Raw genomic sequence first — 15,551 nt, 5'->3', positions numbered from 1 at the left:
GCCTGTATCTTTTAAACTGAGCCGATTCAGAAAAAAATGGTAAAGGAAAAAAGGGTTTCTTTTCACCTCAAGAATCTACTCTGTATATATATTTAACAGGTATCTATCTGTAGGCAGCACATCCGCCTACCGGACGATAGATGGCGCGCACGTTCAAAGATCTCTTTAGGAGTTTTAAACCGCAGTCAGAAGTATTTTAGACCAGTAGGATTATGCCGACAATATTCACAATTAACGACATTCGTTCGATGACATTAGGGTAAAACAACGAGCAGCAACAAGGGGTGAGCCCTCAAAAAATACGTGTAATTTATGCACCCCTATCTTCTGCACCTCCATCTAACAATCCAGCGACGATCTACCTGTGTAACGTTCGTATCCACTTTTGTCCTGTTGCATCCATTTCTCCGGCGATTAAAAATATACCGAAACCGCCGAAAATAAAGAGCTATTTCGAGCAATTCGGTGGAATTTGTCGTAGCGGGAGCGCTAATCGATGGTAGTCGACCGCCGATACCGTCGTTAAATTTTATAATCACGATTTCAGGTGCATTCACATGCGTCGACGAGCTGCAATTGGCCGGTGGCTGTTGGACACGATCAAGATCGATGTTCTGGAAATTATGGACAGATGGAAATGGTTGTGATGGATTTTATTCGGGGGAACCCCCTGAGATTGTCCAAAACCAGACGTCAAAAACGTCGAATAGTAATTTTCAGTTATTGTTCGAGCCACCTTTCAGAAGATTCTCTGAAATCTTATCAATTTCATAGGCCTTGGTGTATCCAATCCAATCCACCGACGATTGCTGTTCGGTTAATAGTATACAGGGTGAGTCGTTGACTCGTACAAATATTTTAACAGTACATTCTTGAATAACCTTCAGAATAACTGGCTGAATCTTTGACACTATCACTCTCTGGATCTTTCAAGCAGAGTTTTATACAGCCAAAGTACCCAATTTTTCAAATTTCACAGAATTTTTCAACGTCAAATTACTCAAAAATGGCGCATTATACGAGAAATTATGAGGAATAGCTCGAATATTCATTAGATAGCTTAGTTTCAAGAGTTGGGTTCTTTGAATTTTTGGTATTTTCATGGTACGTTATGATGGTCATAACGAGAAAACTGGGAGACGTGGGTGATATCTTGTGTTCGAAAAAGATTCATCAAAGGAATGAAAAACTATATTCCGAAATTCATTTCATTTGATAAAACCGTTTGTAAGATAGAACTGAAAATAATTTTTTTTAATGTTTTTTCAACAGTCTGTACCTTTTGAACCGAGCCGATTCGGAAAAAATCGTAAATGAAAAAAGTGTTTCTTTTGACCTCAAGAATTTACTGTTGAAATATTTGTACGAGTCAAAGACTCACCCTGTATTTCGCCGAGCCTCAAGACCCTTTTTTGTTAGATTCGGCGGATAACTAAAAATTACATTTTTCTATAGTTTTTCAACATCCCCTATAGATCTTTTGAATAGAGCCAATTCGGAAAAAATGTTATAGGTAAAAAGTGTTTCTTTCGACCTCAAGAATCTACTGTTAAAATATTTGTACGCGATTCACCTTGTATATATGTATACAGGTGGAGTCTTGAAAATAAATTTCAACAGTAGATTCTCGAGCTCGAAAGAACCACTTTTTCTCTTTGCCATTTTTTTCGATTCGGCCTAAATGAAAAAATATACCCATTTTAAGCTTTCAGAATGAGCCATGCCATCCCTGGAAACCTGACACTGAAGTTTTTCAAAGCATTAAATATACTTAAGAGCCAGGGGACCCACCTTTTCGGTCCAATTTGCCTTAAAAAAACCATAATAAAATGAATTCCATAAAAACCGAGGCCAAAAACACTATTCCCACCCCTGTCTGCGATCGGTGCTAACCTCACATCTGTCAGTCATATCAACTGACGTTGAAAATCACAAATTTCCAACGGATTTTTTTCAGGTTTTCCGATCTGGCTCTTTGGTCGACAGCATTCGCTGCTTATGCTCCGGTTATTCGTCTTTCGTTTGCCATTTTTCGCGGACATAGATGTGCAGCCGTTCCCGAAGAGATGGAGATTTCTCGAACCACTCCGCTGCGCGGTAGTGGTAATTCGACCCGCTACAAATTTCGTTGCCAACCATGGTTTTGTGATGTTGTCGACAGTAAAACGACTGGCCGTTTCATTAATTGCCTTCGTTCTCCTACATCGCTGTCTTATCCAACATCGTAGGGCCTTGGGGAACGCTATTAACCTTTATATCGTGCATCCAATCATTCTGTACTGGTATATGAGTTATTGTTCGTAACTTTCAGTTTGCGCTTTCGATATCTGCACGGATCCGTTGTTGCATAAACAGGCTAGTTGATCGTTTCGTGTCGGAAAATGAAGTCCGGTCCTGAATGCAGATTCGATGAAAAATAAGCATCATAAACGTAGAGCGGTCAGTAATGTCGAATAGTAATCTCCAGTTTTTGTTCTACCCTTATCCAAATAATCAATCATGATTACTCCATGGCAATTCCAAAAAACTGAAACAACAACTTTTCCAGCAGATTTTTGGACAGGGCACTTATTAGGTCTTTGCGAACCAGAATGCCGCCATTCCATCGATTGTTGCTTTGTTTCTGGATCGTAAAAATGTACCCAAGTCTCATCCATAATAACAATTCGGTTCAAGAAGTCTACATCGTTTTCAAATCGAGCACAGGTCGAAAGCGATGCTTCTACCCTTGCACGCTTTTGGTCAATATCAAACATTTGGGGATCCATTTTGCAGCAATTTTTCTCATGCCCAAATTGACGTGAACTATATGATGAACGCGTTCGTATGAAACATTCAGTGCTTCAGATAACCGTTTTAGGCCAATTCGACGGTCTGATAAAATCGTGTCATGAACTCTATCGATATTTTCGGTGACTGGACACAGAAACTGACCTTCCCGATCGGTCATCAACTTCAATGGAAAATTTACCTCTTTTGAAGCTTGCAGTCCAATTTTTCACGGCCGCATACGAGGGGCATTGATCACCAAGGGTATTAAGCATATCTTCGTAAATCTGCTTACCTCTTAACCCTTTTAAATACAGGTACTTGATGATGGCTCGTTACTCCAATTTTTCGATTTTCACAATTTCGGTGGACATCTTCCTTTCTTTCAATTCACCGCGAAACTGTGGTTTACTTTTTTGACCTTAAACTTCGCACTGACACTTCTAATGTGTTATTGTTCGTTGCTATGGTAACGCAACATTTTTTTACTGGTCTAGGCTAACTAGATATCAATACATCTTCTTACGAGTTTACACCGTGATGGAAATGGGCCTTTAAGTTCTTAGGAAACTTCTGCGGGAGTGCAGGATGTATAAGCCATTTCATTATGGTGGTGGGTTCTATCCACCCTGTTACCATGACGCTCGAGTAAATCCCGATTCATCATCGTGGGCTCCCCAACTATTTGACATAAAAATAACTCCGGCCTTCTAGGAAAATGCACAAAAAATGTATTTGAATAAATGCGGGATTGATTAATATTTCAATTGAAGTAAAGTATGTACGTATTTTCCCAGATCTGACGGTAGGATAAGATATCCAAATAAAGTAGTGGACACGGCTAGATGTCACGCTCATCCATGAATCGATCTGAGGCCCGTTTCCCACGCTCGATCGACGTCCGTTTTCGCACCGTTAACGGCATCGTGAACGTCAGTTTTTTCCGCGGTACGTCCGGACCTTAATCCGGTTCGTAAACGGATAGTTTGACGTATAGATGCCAATCTGAGAGCGTTCATTCTGGCTTTTCCGCGGTGTGGGATCGGTTTCAGCGACGCAGCTTCGCGTAGTAAGTCGAACGTTGGCAAGGTCCGTCAATTATCTAGCATTATTATTATTATGGATAGTATATCTCCGATGTTCTTGGTATAACATGTAATTCAAGAACAGATTTACACGTACCCGGTACGTTAGCCGAAACAGTGCTAGTTTCGAAGGTTTGAAGTCAAATTTCAGATTTATCTCGTGATTACTGATTATGGCGAAGTATTCCCATTATTACAAGGACGTATTGATATCTAGTTAGCCTAGACCAGTTCCATGCATAAAAAAATATTGCCAATGGAGCCAAGAAGCTCCATTTGAAATTTTCAGGCAGTCGCCCATCCAGATACCATCCTCGGCCGACGCTGCTCGGCTTCACCGGTTCGAGACCTAAATAACAGCAATAACAGTCTCCAGATTTTTAAGAAGAACACGCAGGCCCGGATCTAGGGGGGGGCAAGCGGGGCGCTTGCCCCGGGCGCCAGCCTAAGGGGGCGCCAAAATCCAAAATCAACCAGAGGTTGAAATTTTTTTACTTTTGATTTTCTCGGAAAAAATTAATTTCCTAGTGCTAAAATGGAAACTGTAGAATGGAAACATGATAAACCATCACTATGCCTAAAATATTTAAAATCAATGAGGGATCAATTAACTGCATATTATTCAGTCATCTACGAATGACCGCCACAGTTGGGTGAAATAGGTTGAAAGATCTGATATGTTTACACTGCGTCGCAAAAGCAGTAATTTCTTTGCCTGGGGAATTGCCGACTCATCGCCTTCTCATCTGGAACTAAGGGCCAAAATTTCCGATTTTCTATAGACCATAACATAAAAACTAATCCTTTCAGCATAATTCTGTTTGCATATTCGTAATCTATGCCTTAGTAAAAACACCAATTTTGGTGGAAATCGGTAAGATCGAAATTTTTTCAAATTTTCCATAGATATACCGAGTTTTTCACCATAATTTGAGCCTCCCTTTAACTTTGTTACTAAGAGAGGTACAAAAAAATGTTTTATACAAAAGTTTCACGAAATTGAGTTTTTTTTAAATGTTTTCACAAAATGAAATATATACAAAGTGGGCGGTTTTCTGAAGAATATTTTTGGTCTCCGATCAAACCGAATTCATTCTGTACACTAATTCGAGGGCGTAGAACACGAATATGCAAACAGATATTTTTAAAAAAAATTACTTTTCAAGTTATGGTCGATGGAAAATCGGAAATTTTTGACCTTCGCGGAAAAATTCATAAAATCTGATCCGTTCGAGATAGATGAATGAAGTGTGGATTTTTATATTTGCAAAGAACCAATTCATCACCAAAAAATTAAACAGCATATGACTAGTGCCTTTTTTCTAGCTGCTACATCTCCTCAAAGTTGACCAATATTTCCGAAATTTTGCACTAAAAGTGATTTATTCCTCAAAATACTGATCCTCCAAAAATCTAATTGCATATTCGTGATCTACCTTGAATTAATATGTAAAATGATCCGGGTCGATATATGTAGTTACAAAAATAAATTTTTGTTCGGAATAATTTCGTTCATGAAGCGCGGGTAAAAACGATAGACGATGGCGGGTTGCAAACGACATTCTTGTAAATACAAACTTTTAAATTTTTTTTTATTTATGCAATTTTTGGGAGTATTTTGGGAAAAGAATAACTTTTAATGGAACAATGAGAAAAAATATCTTTTGATGGAACAATGGGAAAAAAATATGAGTGATTTTTTTACCAAAGTACTCATCTTAGGAAAAATCTAATTGCATATTCGTAATCTATACGACCTCGAACTAGTGAAAAAAACTCGGGTTGAAAGTGATGACGAATATGCAATTAGATTTTTCCTACGAACCTTAGAGGGGGGGGGGGGGGCGCCATCATGAATATTTGCCCCGGTCAGAAAAAATCGTAGATCCGGGCCTGAGAACACGATAAGATGAAAAATTGCGAGATAATTAACAACGGCGTTATTCTCGTGTATCGTCCACCGTCTCCAAGACGGTACCGTGCATATCGGCATTAGATATTTCTCTAGAATAGATAAGTCGGCTACGTGCTGCAACTGTCGTGTGACATAACGACTTTCTTTCTCCTCTATCGGCCACCTGCAATGCATCGCTAATGCCGTCAACGTTAGCCAGCGTGACGGTCACGAAAAAAAAAATAGAAAGTGCATTTGGGAGATGAAGAATATGCAGTGCGGAGTGGAGGAAAGAGTACAGTTTATTTAAAGGATTCAAAGACCCCAGTATCCGCCGAATCTGACGACAAAAAAGGATCTTGAGGCTCGGCGAAATACAGGGTGTGTCTTTGACTCTTACAAATATTCCAACAGTAGATTCTTCAGGTCAAAAGAAACACTTTTTTCCTTTAAATTTTTTTCCGAATCGGTTCGGTTCAAAAGATACAGGCTGTTGAAAAACCACAAACGGTTTCTTCGAACACAAGATATCAGCCACATCTTCCAGTTTTCTCATTATGACTATAACGTACCACAAAAATACCAAGCATTCAAGGAACACAACTCTTGATACTAAGTTGGACACTATCTAATGAATCTTCAAACGTTTTGTAAAATAAAAGTATTCTTCATATTTTCTCGTATAATGCGCTGTTTTCGAGTGATTTGATTTTGATTTCAAACTGTCCCACTGCATTTCAGCAAATTCAGGAAATTCGAAAAATAAATCACACCAATGATCTCATTGATCCGACGTTTTCAAGTACAACAACAGAGATAAAAGTGAGATGGAAATACACAATCCATCTGTCATTAAGTGAGATGAAAAATCCGCTTTCTATTCTATTGATATCAAGAATACGAGCCCTGAGTCGTGTACTTCCTTTCACAGGCCCGTACTCTAAAATTCCCAAAATCGCATTTGACTTTGGGGAATGATAGCTCCGCCATTCGAAATGTTCCACATAGGTTTTTTTTCGTGAGTTGTTTTCTTTCAATAAGTTGTATCTCGGATTGAATATAGGGCCGCCCATCCATAAATATCCACTAGTTGTACGCACAATGTGTTCGATTCTATCCTACCACCCTCTTGGATTCCATCACAAAACGTGTAGAAATAGCGTTGGTTAACGATGAACGTTCCTATTCCTATTCTGTATGTCAAAAGGGGTGGTTTAAATATCAAATTCTATTAAAATTAACGCAGGTTTGCATGTCGATAGCCAGGTTTATTCATAGAAGCCACCCCTGGATCGGGAGACGTCACATTCGACTATGACGTACCGGCTTGTTAATTGAATATCGATTCTGCAGCGGGAAGTTCCACAGCATCCGGTAGAATTCTGGAGACGTTTAGGCAGATAATTCTTGAAAATAAGAATCATGGGATGCTGATCGAGACGACGAGGAAAATTCAAGCAAATCAATGAATCTCCAGTTACAGTTTTCATTTGAATTTAACAAAAAAAAAAGCACCAGTTCCACGTTGTGGACGGGGTGGCTTTTCGGTTATCATTATGTGAGCTTTCCGAGCTCCAATTGAACTGCTTCAACAAAATTTTCAGTGAATCGTAAACATTCGGATGAATTGGTGTACCATTTTGACGAACGGCATAGTTTCTAGCTGTCATCTGTCATAAAATGACAGCTGCCAAAATATCGCGAATCATTGTCATAATTTCAAAAAATCAGCTTTGAACAACTTACCCCTTCATTTCCTAGGAACTGTATCGTTGGTGTTTGTTGAAGATTAAATTTATTCTGGAAAATAAAAAAAAATTCACATTAGTTCGAGCTACAGATTACGACATGTAAGACTGAATGAAAAAAAAATTTCTCATATTTTCGTGACACAATAGATCGCCATCCAACCAATACCATAAACGGTCGTAACTTTTCAACGATTACCCTGAAAAAAGTCTGCAAAACCTGGAGAAAGTATTTTTCAACAGCATTTCAAATTGCAAATGATATTATTCTGAATAGTTAGATGTTTATCCCGTAAATGACGCATTTTATTTCCTCATACTCCAGTCATTACGTAAATAACATAATCTGTCGTTGTCGTTAAATATCCATCAACCGTCATAATTCAGACAAATATGAGAATGATCAATGGAAAACGGAAACAATCCATCTATTCCAGCACGGCTGAAGAAATAGATTGACGCCTAAAAAATATAAACGCTTATTGGCGTAATCATTATCGCAAATTATCTTGGCATTATGAAAATTCGTCTAGTCATTTCAAAGACGATACTCCAACCCAAAACGAATTTCGAATGACTTTCATTTGAGAGAAATAAAGCGATTCATGACTAAAACAATTTTCAAAATTTTATTAGACCATCCTGTCTTACAGATGAGGAGAAATAAGCAGGGACGATTACACATAATAGAAAAAATAACTGATGAAATTTCAAGAACACAAAGGATAAAAAACATTCTGATGTACTGTATGTACCAAATCTACATCTACATACTAGTAGGACAGACCTTCAAGGGCCCAATTTGCCTGAAAAAATCATAATAAAATGAATTTCATAAATACCCAAGCCGAAATACTACCCTCCGCTCTATGAGTCAAATAGGTACTACCTACCACTGTCTGTGGTCTGTTCCAACCTCACTTTGGCAAATTGAAGTTGACTTGTATTCATAAGGAACGTCAAACGTGTATTAAACGTCAAAAATCACTTGATAGTTTTATCCGATTCGAAAATTAACCATAAAATGTTCCTGTAGAAGTCAACCATTACGTTCAAGCACATAATTTCATGGTGCATTTAACGACTCAATTTGTGGATACCTACTCCTTAGTAGTAACTGAAAAATAAGCGATCCTTCCATGATCGAAGATTCTAGAATATCAGATCACTTAAACCTTTTACCGATACTGGAGCTATTCAATGAGTCTACGAATAGATTAATGTTTATTCAGGTAACGAAGAAGACTCTGTCTATTAATTATCATAATTTCCCATTCGTGCACCAAACATCAACATTCGTCCCTACAGAGTTTAAGTAATACATGTCATTTACAATGTATTCGAGGCGCATTAACCGTGTTTGCTTTTCTAAAATTTGTAAATACATTCGACCTTGAACTCTAAAACTCCAGTACTCAATGATACTCAACGAGTAGAGTGTTTACCGATTTCATACCCATCGTTTTTTTCTTTCGTAACGAAATTTATAGGATAAGCGGGATATTTCAAAAACATCCCTGTTATCAGATCTGAAACGAAATGAAAATAATTTGTTTACCCATTTGTCCCTTTTGTCATTCGAGGAAACAATTTATAGTAAAAACGATCGTATTGAGAGATTTACTTTCCCTTCAGAAGAATGCGTGAAAGGTTCACCAACTCCTCTACCACAATTTCATAACAATCTCCTCTCTCGATGTGTTACGTCAGATTCACAAAAAAATTATTCGCTTATATGTCACTGCCATTACCGTCTTAATTGTCCATCGAATATATTATCCTTTGTTAGAAGGATTTCTCAACTTGCGTTGTTGCATAAAGAAGTGTGTTGTGTCGGGTACAACACACTGTTTATTGTTCAATTATAATTATTTCCTTAAAGAAACTAGTGCTATCGGTTGTATAGGGTGAACGTTAGAAATATGCATTAATTTGCAGGTTTCTTCCACCAAACAAAACCATCAGGAGCACTATCATTGATCCACCGACAGTAGACGTCGGAAGAGATTGACAATCGATGTCAGATCGCAGGACAGGATATAGGTTAACTAAACTGGAGACAACACTTCCGTAGAATTGTCGTTTCAATAATGCGAGCTAGTCATGAACGAACGTAGGAAATCCCAGAGAAGTTGAAACATCAAAACGCAACTGTAGACCGGTTTCGGGATCATTGTCCACTCATCAGTGCAGTGTAGTGTTAAATAGTTAGGAGTCTAGCGAGCGAACCCTCTCGATTCTCCTGCAGTCGCTTGACGAATTGTTGTACATTCGATGACTGCAGGTAGTAGTTGAATATAGGAGGCATTAATTTTTGCACGAGTCTGCAGAAAAAGTGAGGTTTGGTTCAGACTTTGCGGGACAGGTGGCGCATAGCGATGAGATTTGCAAATATTTCTCAAAACGACGGTTTCGTTTAAGACCCGATCCTCCGTTTGGAATATTTAACGCTACACTGTACTGACGAGTGGACAATGATCCCGAAACCGGTCTTGTGTTTAGATTATTCAACTTCTATGGGATTTCCTACTCTCGTTCACGACTAGCTCGCATTAATGGAACGCGATTCTTCGAAACTGTTGCCTCCAATTTGGATATTTAGGATGTGCCCGGTTGGCACTTGGAGGAGTACTGTATTCTCCCTTTTCACCGTATATAGGTTAACGGTTAATGTCAATATGACGTATGACAGGTTGGCATCAATCACAGAGTGCGACGACATGTGACATAACCTCGAATCACAGAGCGGGATAAGCTCTTTTTTGGTCCCGGGGTCTCCTGGCCCACAAGTTCGAAAATGCTGAATATAGACGGATATTCTGAATATAACTGGTGTTTTTATTTATGTGACAAGTACACGATGAAAAATGATCACTTTATAACGTTACAACGACGATTCGATTAATTCGAAATGCAGCATCTTTATTGGAGGGCCTTGAAGAACGCGAGTCGAATACGGTTTGTTGTTAGAGTAACCTTCACCGTCTGGGAAATACCTTTTGGAAGCGGCGAGCGTCGAGAAAACCCGTAGAATCGCTTTCCGATAATCGGGGAGTTTCCCGCCGTGTACCTTTTTTCCAAGAATCCTTTGATTGCTTCATTCCGAATGTAAACAGAGGCGTAGTGAATTATGCCGATAATGAACACGTTTTCTACGGAACTGATTAATACGATGTCTACAACCACGATTCGTCTAGCTCGAGCACTTCGAATTGATCAGCTTTTCATGGGAAACTGTCGTGTTGCAAGTTTCCCGGAAAATGTCCACTATTTTCCGAGCGAAACACGATGCCGCAGGAACAGGAACAAGAAGTCAAATTTGCAAAGTTTATGTTCAAAGTTATACAATGGCCTTGTTATGTTCGTATACTCTGATATTGGCAAGTATTTTTCTTCACTTGATGTCTTCAAGACATTGCAGTGGATAACTTCCACAACACCTACAAGTGATCTTAAACTTGATGTTGGTTCATCCCCTACCATTTCCAGTATTTGTTCCTTGCATCACTGGCATCTCTGAACAAATTCACGCATGATCCGTCTCGAAGATTCACGATTGCAAACATCGAATCGGATTAAAGCGTTCAGGTGACGCAGTATTAGGGCAAACGATGCGTAACCGTCTTAACGAATGTAACAAAATCTTTCAGCACAGACAAGAACAAAGCTCCAACTGCGTTCTTGACCTACTAGGTCAGTGTGTGTGTCGGATAAAGCGATTGGGAAAGTTCCTCATCGATAACAAGCCTTTTCAACACGATAATATGGAGTCATTCAAAATTTTTCGTACACATTGCTGTCTACGACTGTGCTAGTAAATTAAAAATTGTTTCAATCATTTAAAAAGCAACATTTTTCTTTTTGTTGCATCTCAAGGTTTAGGAAGCATCTGTGCTTATAAGGAAACAAATTGAAATTGATAATTAATAATTTTTTCCAGTATCTAAGCGTATAAATAAGTTTTTAGACAAGGTCTCTCAATCTGAGACATTATACATTATAAACATGTTCTGTTTTAGAGTTCGACTTCGTCTCAGTTTGATCGACGAAAAAACTAACGAGAAATAACCGTTCATAATACGGGACAATTCAATTATTAGCGACATAATTCCAGAGTAATTCTCTATTTTCCAGTGACGTGAAAAAAATAAATAAATCAAGCGTTAAACCAAGCTTCCCACAGACTTGCTACAACTATTATGCAATTGTTACGAACGAGTAGTATAATAACGCAAGAAAAACCCATTGTCGTTGATATTCCATTTTAAATTTATGGATTTCTTCATTTCAGAATCCAGGGAAACGGATAAGGAGCAAATTATGGGTGGTGCTACTTATGTACGCCCTTAATATTAGGATGTCGAATCATATTTCAGTAGTAGAAGAGGTGAGAGATCTTGATGGCTATCCCCTATTCAACATCGACAATTTTCTATGATATTTCGTGGGCTATCTAACAACTTAGTCGAAAAGTCCACCAATTCTTCAACAGCGTACTATTTCCCATGACTTTTTCTTCAAATTCCATAACCACAATTATCAGCGCCTTTCGAGATAGTATTATCAGCTGAGTTGTCACAGAAAGCAACACGAAAGATTACGAATGGGGAATAAAGGAAGAATGGATGAAACAGACAAGTACATACAAGATAATGTACTCATACACACACATTCGATGTGTAAGACTTCATTATAATTATCCTGATTCTCCATAGGTACCGAAGTACCCCTCACAAGCTTTTTGAGCTTGTACGAGTTCGAAGAACCAGTTATGTTCTGTGTAGGCTTTGTTACTGTGTCCTTACGCCACCTTAGGCACAACACTGTTAATTTTAACCCAGCAGTGAACGATGGCCCGTACCAGTATCGACTAGAAAATTTCTTCTCTAGCCCGGGATCGAACTCAGTACCTTGGGGTTACTAAACCGACGCACTTACCACCAAGCTACGGACCATGTATGTCAATTACCCAATTCTCTGCAATGCAGTTTCGATCAAATTACTAGGACAATTACAATCTTCTCCTATTCTTTCTATGATCCATACAGACTGCATTATTTCCTTGTATACGCTGAAGAATTACAACGAATATTTTCTTACTGAGCAGTGTATATAGTTCATATCAATATGATTGAATTCAAGCTATAATTTTTGAGTGTTTGATGAAAATAGTAGCAGATTTATTTCATTTGTTTTTGATGAGTTTCGCCAGTTTTCGATGAATTACAGTGATAAAGGCGTCTCCAAATCTAGAAGAACAGGCTTTTTGAATTTCCAATATCTATCGTGCATCTTACTAGCTGTTATCCCAAAGCTCAACTCAACTCATTTCCAGTAGAACTGCTCACTTCTTTCACGTATAAATTTCCTTCTAAAATGTAGCCATAATTCTCTTCAAGCTTTGCTGCCGAATCGACACGAATTTCCCCAAACTACCGGCAGAATCCGACGTTTGCTGTAGCGACGAAAGTCTTGAATAGGCTCGTAATTTGGAAAGTTGAACGTCAAACTTCAACAACGTTCTTTATCTCCGCAACGAGTGGTTATCTAATCGTACACGTGAAATTACCCAAGAGGAGATCGGGTAATATGTAACACTCGAAACAGGTTCTTCTAGACACCCACGCGAGCACAAGCCAACAGATAAGACATCCGCGCTCGAAACTGAAAGTTCAACAATAATTTAAAGGTTGCATTTGGAAATGAAAATTTTGCAAATTTACTCAAGGATTCATCAATTCTGATGTCTTCGAAATATGTCAACATCCACTTATCAAAGAAGTTCTTTTTGGGGCCATGCAGCGTTGGTCGAGTTCAGTGTCTGGATGGGTGACCGCCTTGGTTATGATTTTGGACAGGAGAACAAAAGCCGCTTTACCGCCAGTGTTTTCTTCTTTTTGTTGGTGTGGACTAGTTCAGGAAGTAGAGCTCGATTCGAATTCTAGCGATAATTACGCAAGGTGATGTTCATCGGTGGATAACTTTGTGAAACGTGAATTGAGTCAACGTTGCGCTACGTTAACTTTGGTAGTTTCTCCTGTCTGGAAGTTGCTGTTCTGAATTCAGATCTGATTCTTTGATTGACGATCGCATAAATCGTTGGGGAAGAATACACATAATATGATCTAGAAGATCTAGAAAAGTTGATGAATGTTTTATGCACTCACTAACGAGAATCTCGATCGATGGGAGGAGCAAAGATGCAACTATAGAAGCAAACAATTTTTCATCTCGCCGACCTCGACCGTCTACGCCAGTTAGACAAAAGTGAGGTTAGCACCGAGTACCGCTAGAGGTTGGTAGTACCGAGTATTGTTCTTAGCCGCAACACTTATCAAATTCAAAGACAAATCGGTCAAAAAAAGGTGGAAACCTAACGTTTATCATGCAGAAGTTTAAATTGTTACTTAATACTCGTTGAGACAAGATTGAACTGTGAAAATACAAGTTTTTCCGGACAATCTTTCCCAGAAACTACAGTTTCCAACAATCCGACAGAAAAATGTGAATTTTCTTTTACCCGTGCAGTAAATGCATCGGCTCGTGTTCAACTCTTAAGACACCTGTGACCGTAAATGGACTTAATCGCTTGAGGTCACTCGAGAGTTCCGGTACAACAGATATCCTGTTTCCTGAGTCACCATCGAAGCAGGAATTTTGCGTATATTTCCAAGAATGCGGATTGGCATTTCGGGCCAGTCTTACATGAATGCGTCGCCAATCTTACCGTTAGAGGCGCCACTGGACAATACACGAAACTAAGTCATCTCTTCCGTTCGAAATTGAAGCATTTATGGAGAACATAAGACTAATCGATTGAATTTTCACACGTGGAATACCTCAAGGTAGGCAGATTGAAGGTAAATGGTCTCAGATACTTCGTTGTTTCTCGATAATGCTGGTTATTTTTTAAATGCAGCTTGGGCATCCTGCTGATTTTGGATTTTTTGAAACACTGGACTCGGCTTCAAACTATACAAAACACGTCGTAGCCACCTGGTTTTAAACGAAGATATTATAATGAACCAGAAAGCAAAGCTATCCAGAGAATTCAATGCAGAAAAGGGGTTCCCCAAGGTTCTGAATTGGGGTCCTTTATCTTTATCATTCATCACTTGGAAGCTTCTTCATCCACTCTCACACATAAAAGAACTGTAAATCGCAGCTTAATCAATGAAAAATGAAGTTGCCAGTCCTTCCATTTATTTGGATTGCCAATACAACGTTCCAAACACTGAAAATAGAAAGAAAGTTGCTTTCTATCTTCGGTTTGGAAGGAATTATCCAGTAACACTACCTATTTCTTACTGATAAAGTTCTCCTGAAGGGATAAGAAGTGCTGTTACTTCGACAATCCATACAAAATCGAATCAGCCCAAAAAGCATCATAGATACATAAATTTTTTCTCAAATGTCACAGATTTTTTACTATGACAAGATTTTCTTCACAGGAACTTTTGAGTAGGTATATTAAGCATTGTCCTATTTCCTTTATAAATTGTTTTATGTCGATGAATGAAGGAAAATTTTAAGCCAGCAAAAATGGAAATGAGTTTCGACTATATATGAAGACACACAAACCCGCAGTTGCTCTTTCTCTCTCTTGCGTTGACCCAAAGAAAGGAATGTACTTTCCTCACCAATACGAATAAGTTACATCACGCTCGAACATTGAGCTGTTCAAGCGGTGTTCTCAGAATCGGCGACAATTTTAATCGCAATATTTTCATTTTTCAATCAAGCAATTACACATGAGCGACTGATATACATGATATACATAATATGAAGCTCTTCAGATACCAAATCGTTCTAACTATTATGATCTGTCAAATATGACATATTTTTCTAAAACATTGTATACTAATAATGAAACACTAGCTTCTAAAGATTTTTGTCTCAAATATATGGTGATTATACAATATTTATCCATAGTTCCGGACAATTACGTTCACGTGACAACCCCGCATCTATTTAAATTGACGGAACATAGAGAGATCCGGTTGTTGCGGACTCGATGGCCGGGCGCACAAGGCTACGCGACTGTCACGTTAAGAA

The 15,551-nt window shown here is 38.6% G+C and overlaps 1 protein-coding gene across 1 annotated transcript in view; it reads right to left on the bottom strand.

The window, feature by feature from the left end:
- LOC123318212 (RNA polymerase II elongation factor Ell) overlaps window positions 1-15,551 on the bottom strand; it is a 63,056-nt gene that overhangs the window by 32,759 nt on the left and 14,746 nt on the right. The window contains exon 2 of the mRNA XM_044904827.1: window positions 7,495-7,548. Coding sequence (XP_044760762.1) covers window positions 7,495-7,548 — 54 coding nt within the window. The remainder of the gene's footprint in view (window positions 1-7,494; window positions 7,549-15,551) is intronic.

The sequence above is a fragment of the Coccinella septempunctata genome, chromosome 8, assembly GCF_907165205.1.
Source record: "Coccinella septempunctata chromosome 8, icCocSept1.1, whole genome shotgun sequence".
NCBI lineage: Eukaryota > Metazoa > Arthropoda > Insecta > Coleoptera > Coccinellidae > Coccinella > Coccinella septempunctata.
This window is presented reverse-complemented; position numbering and strand designations above follow the sequence as displayed.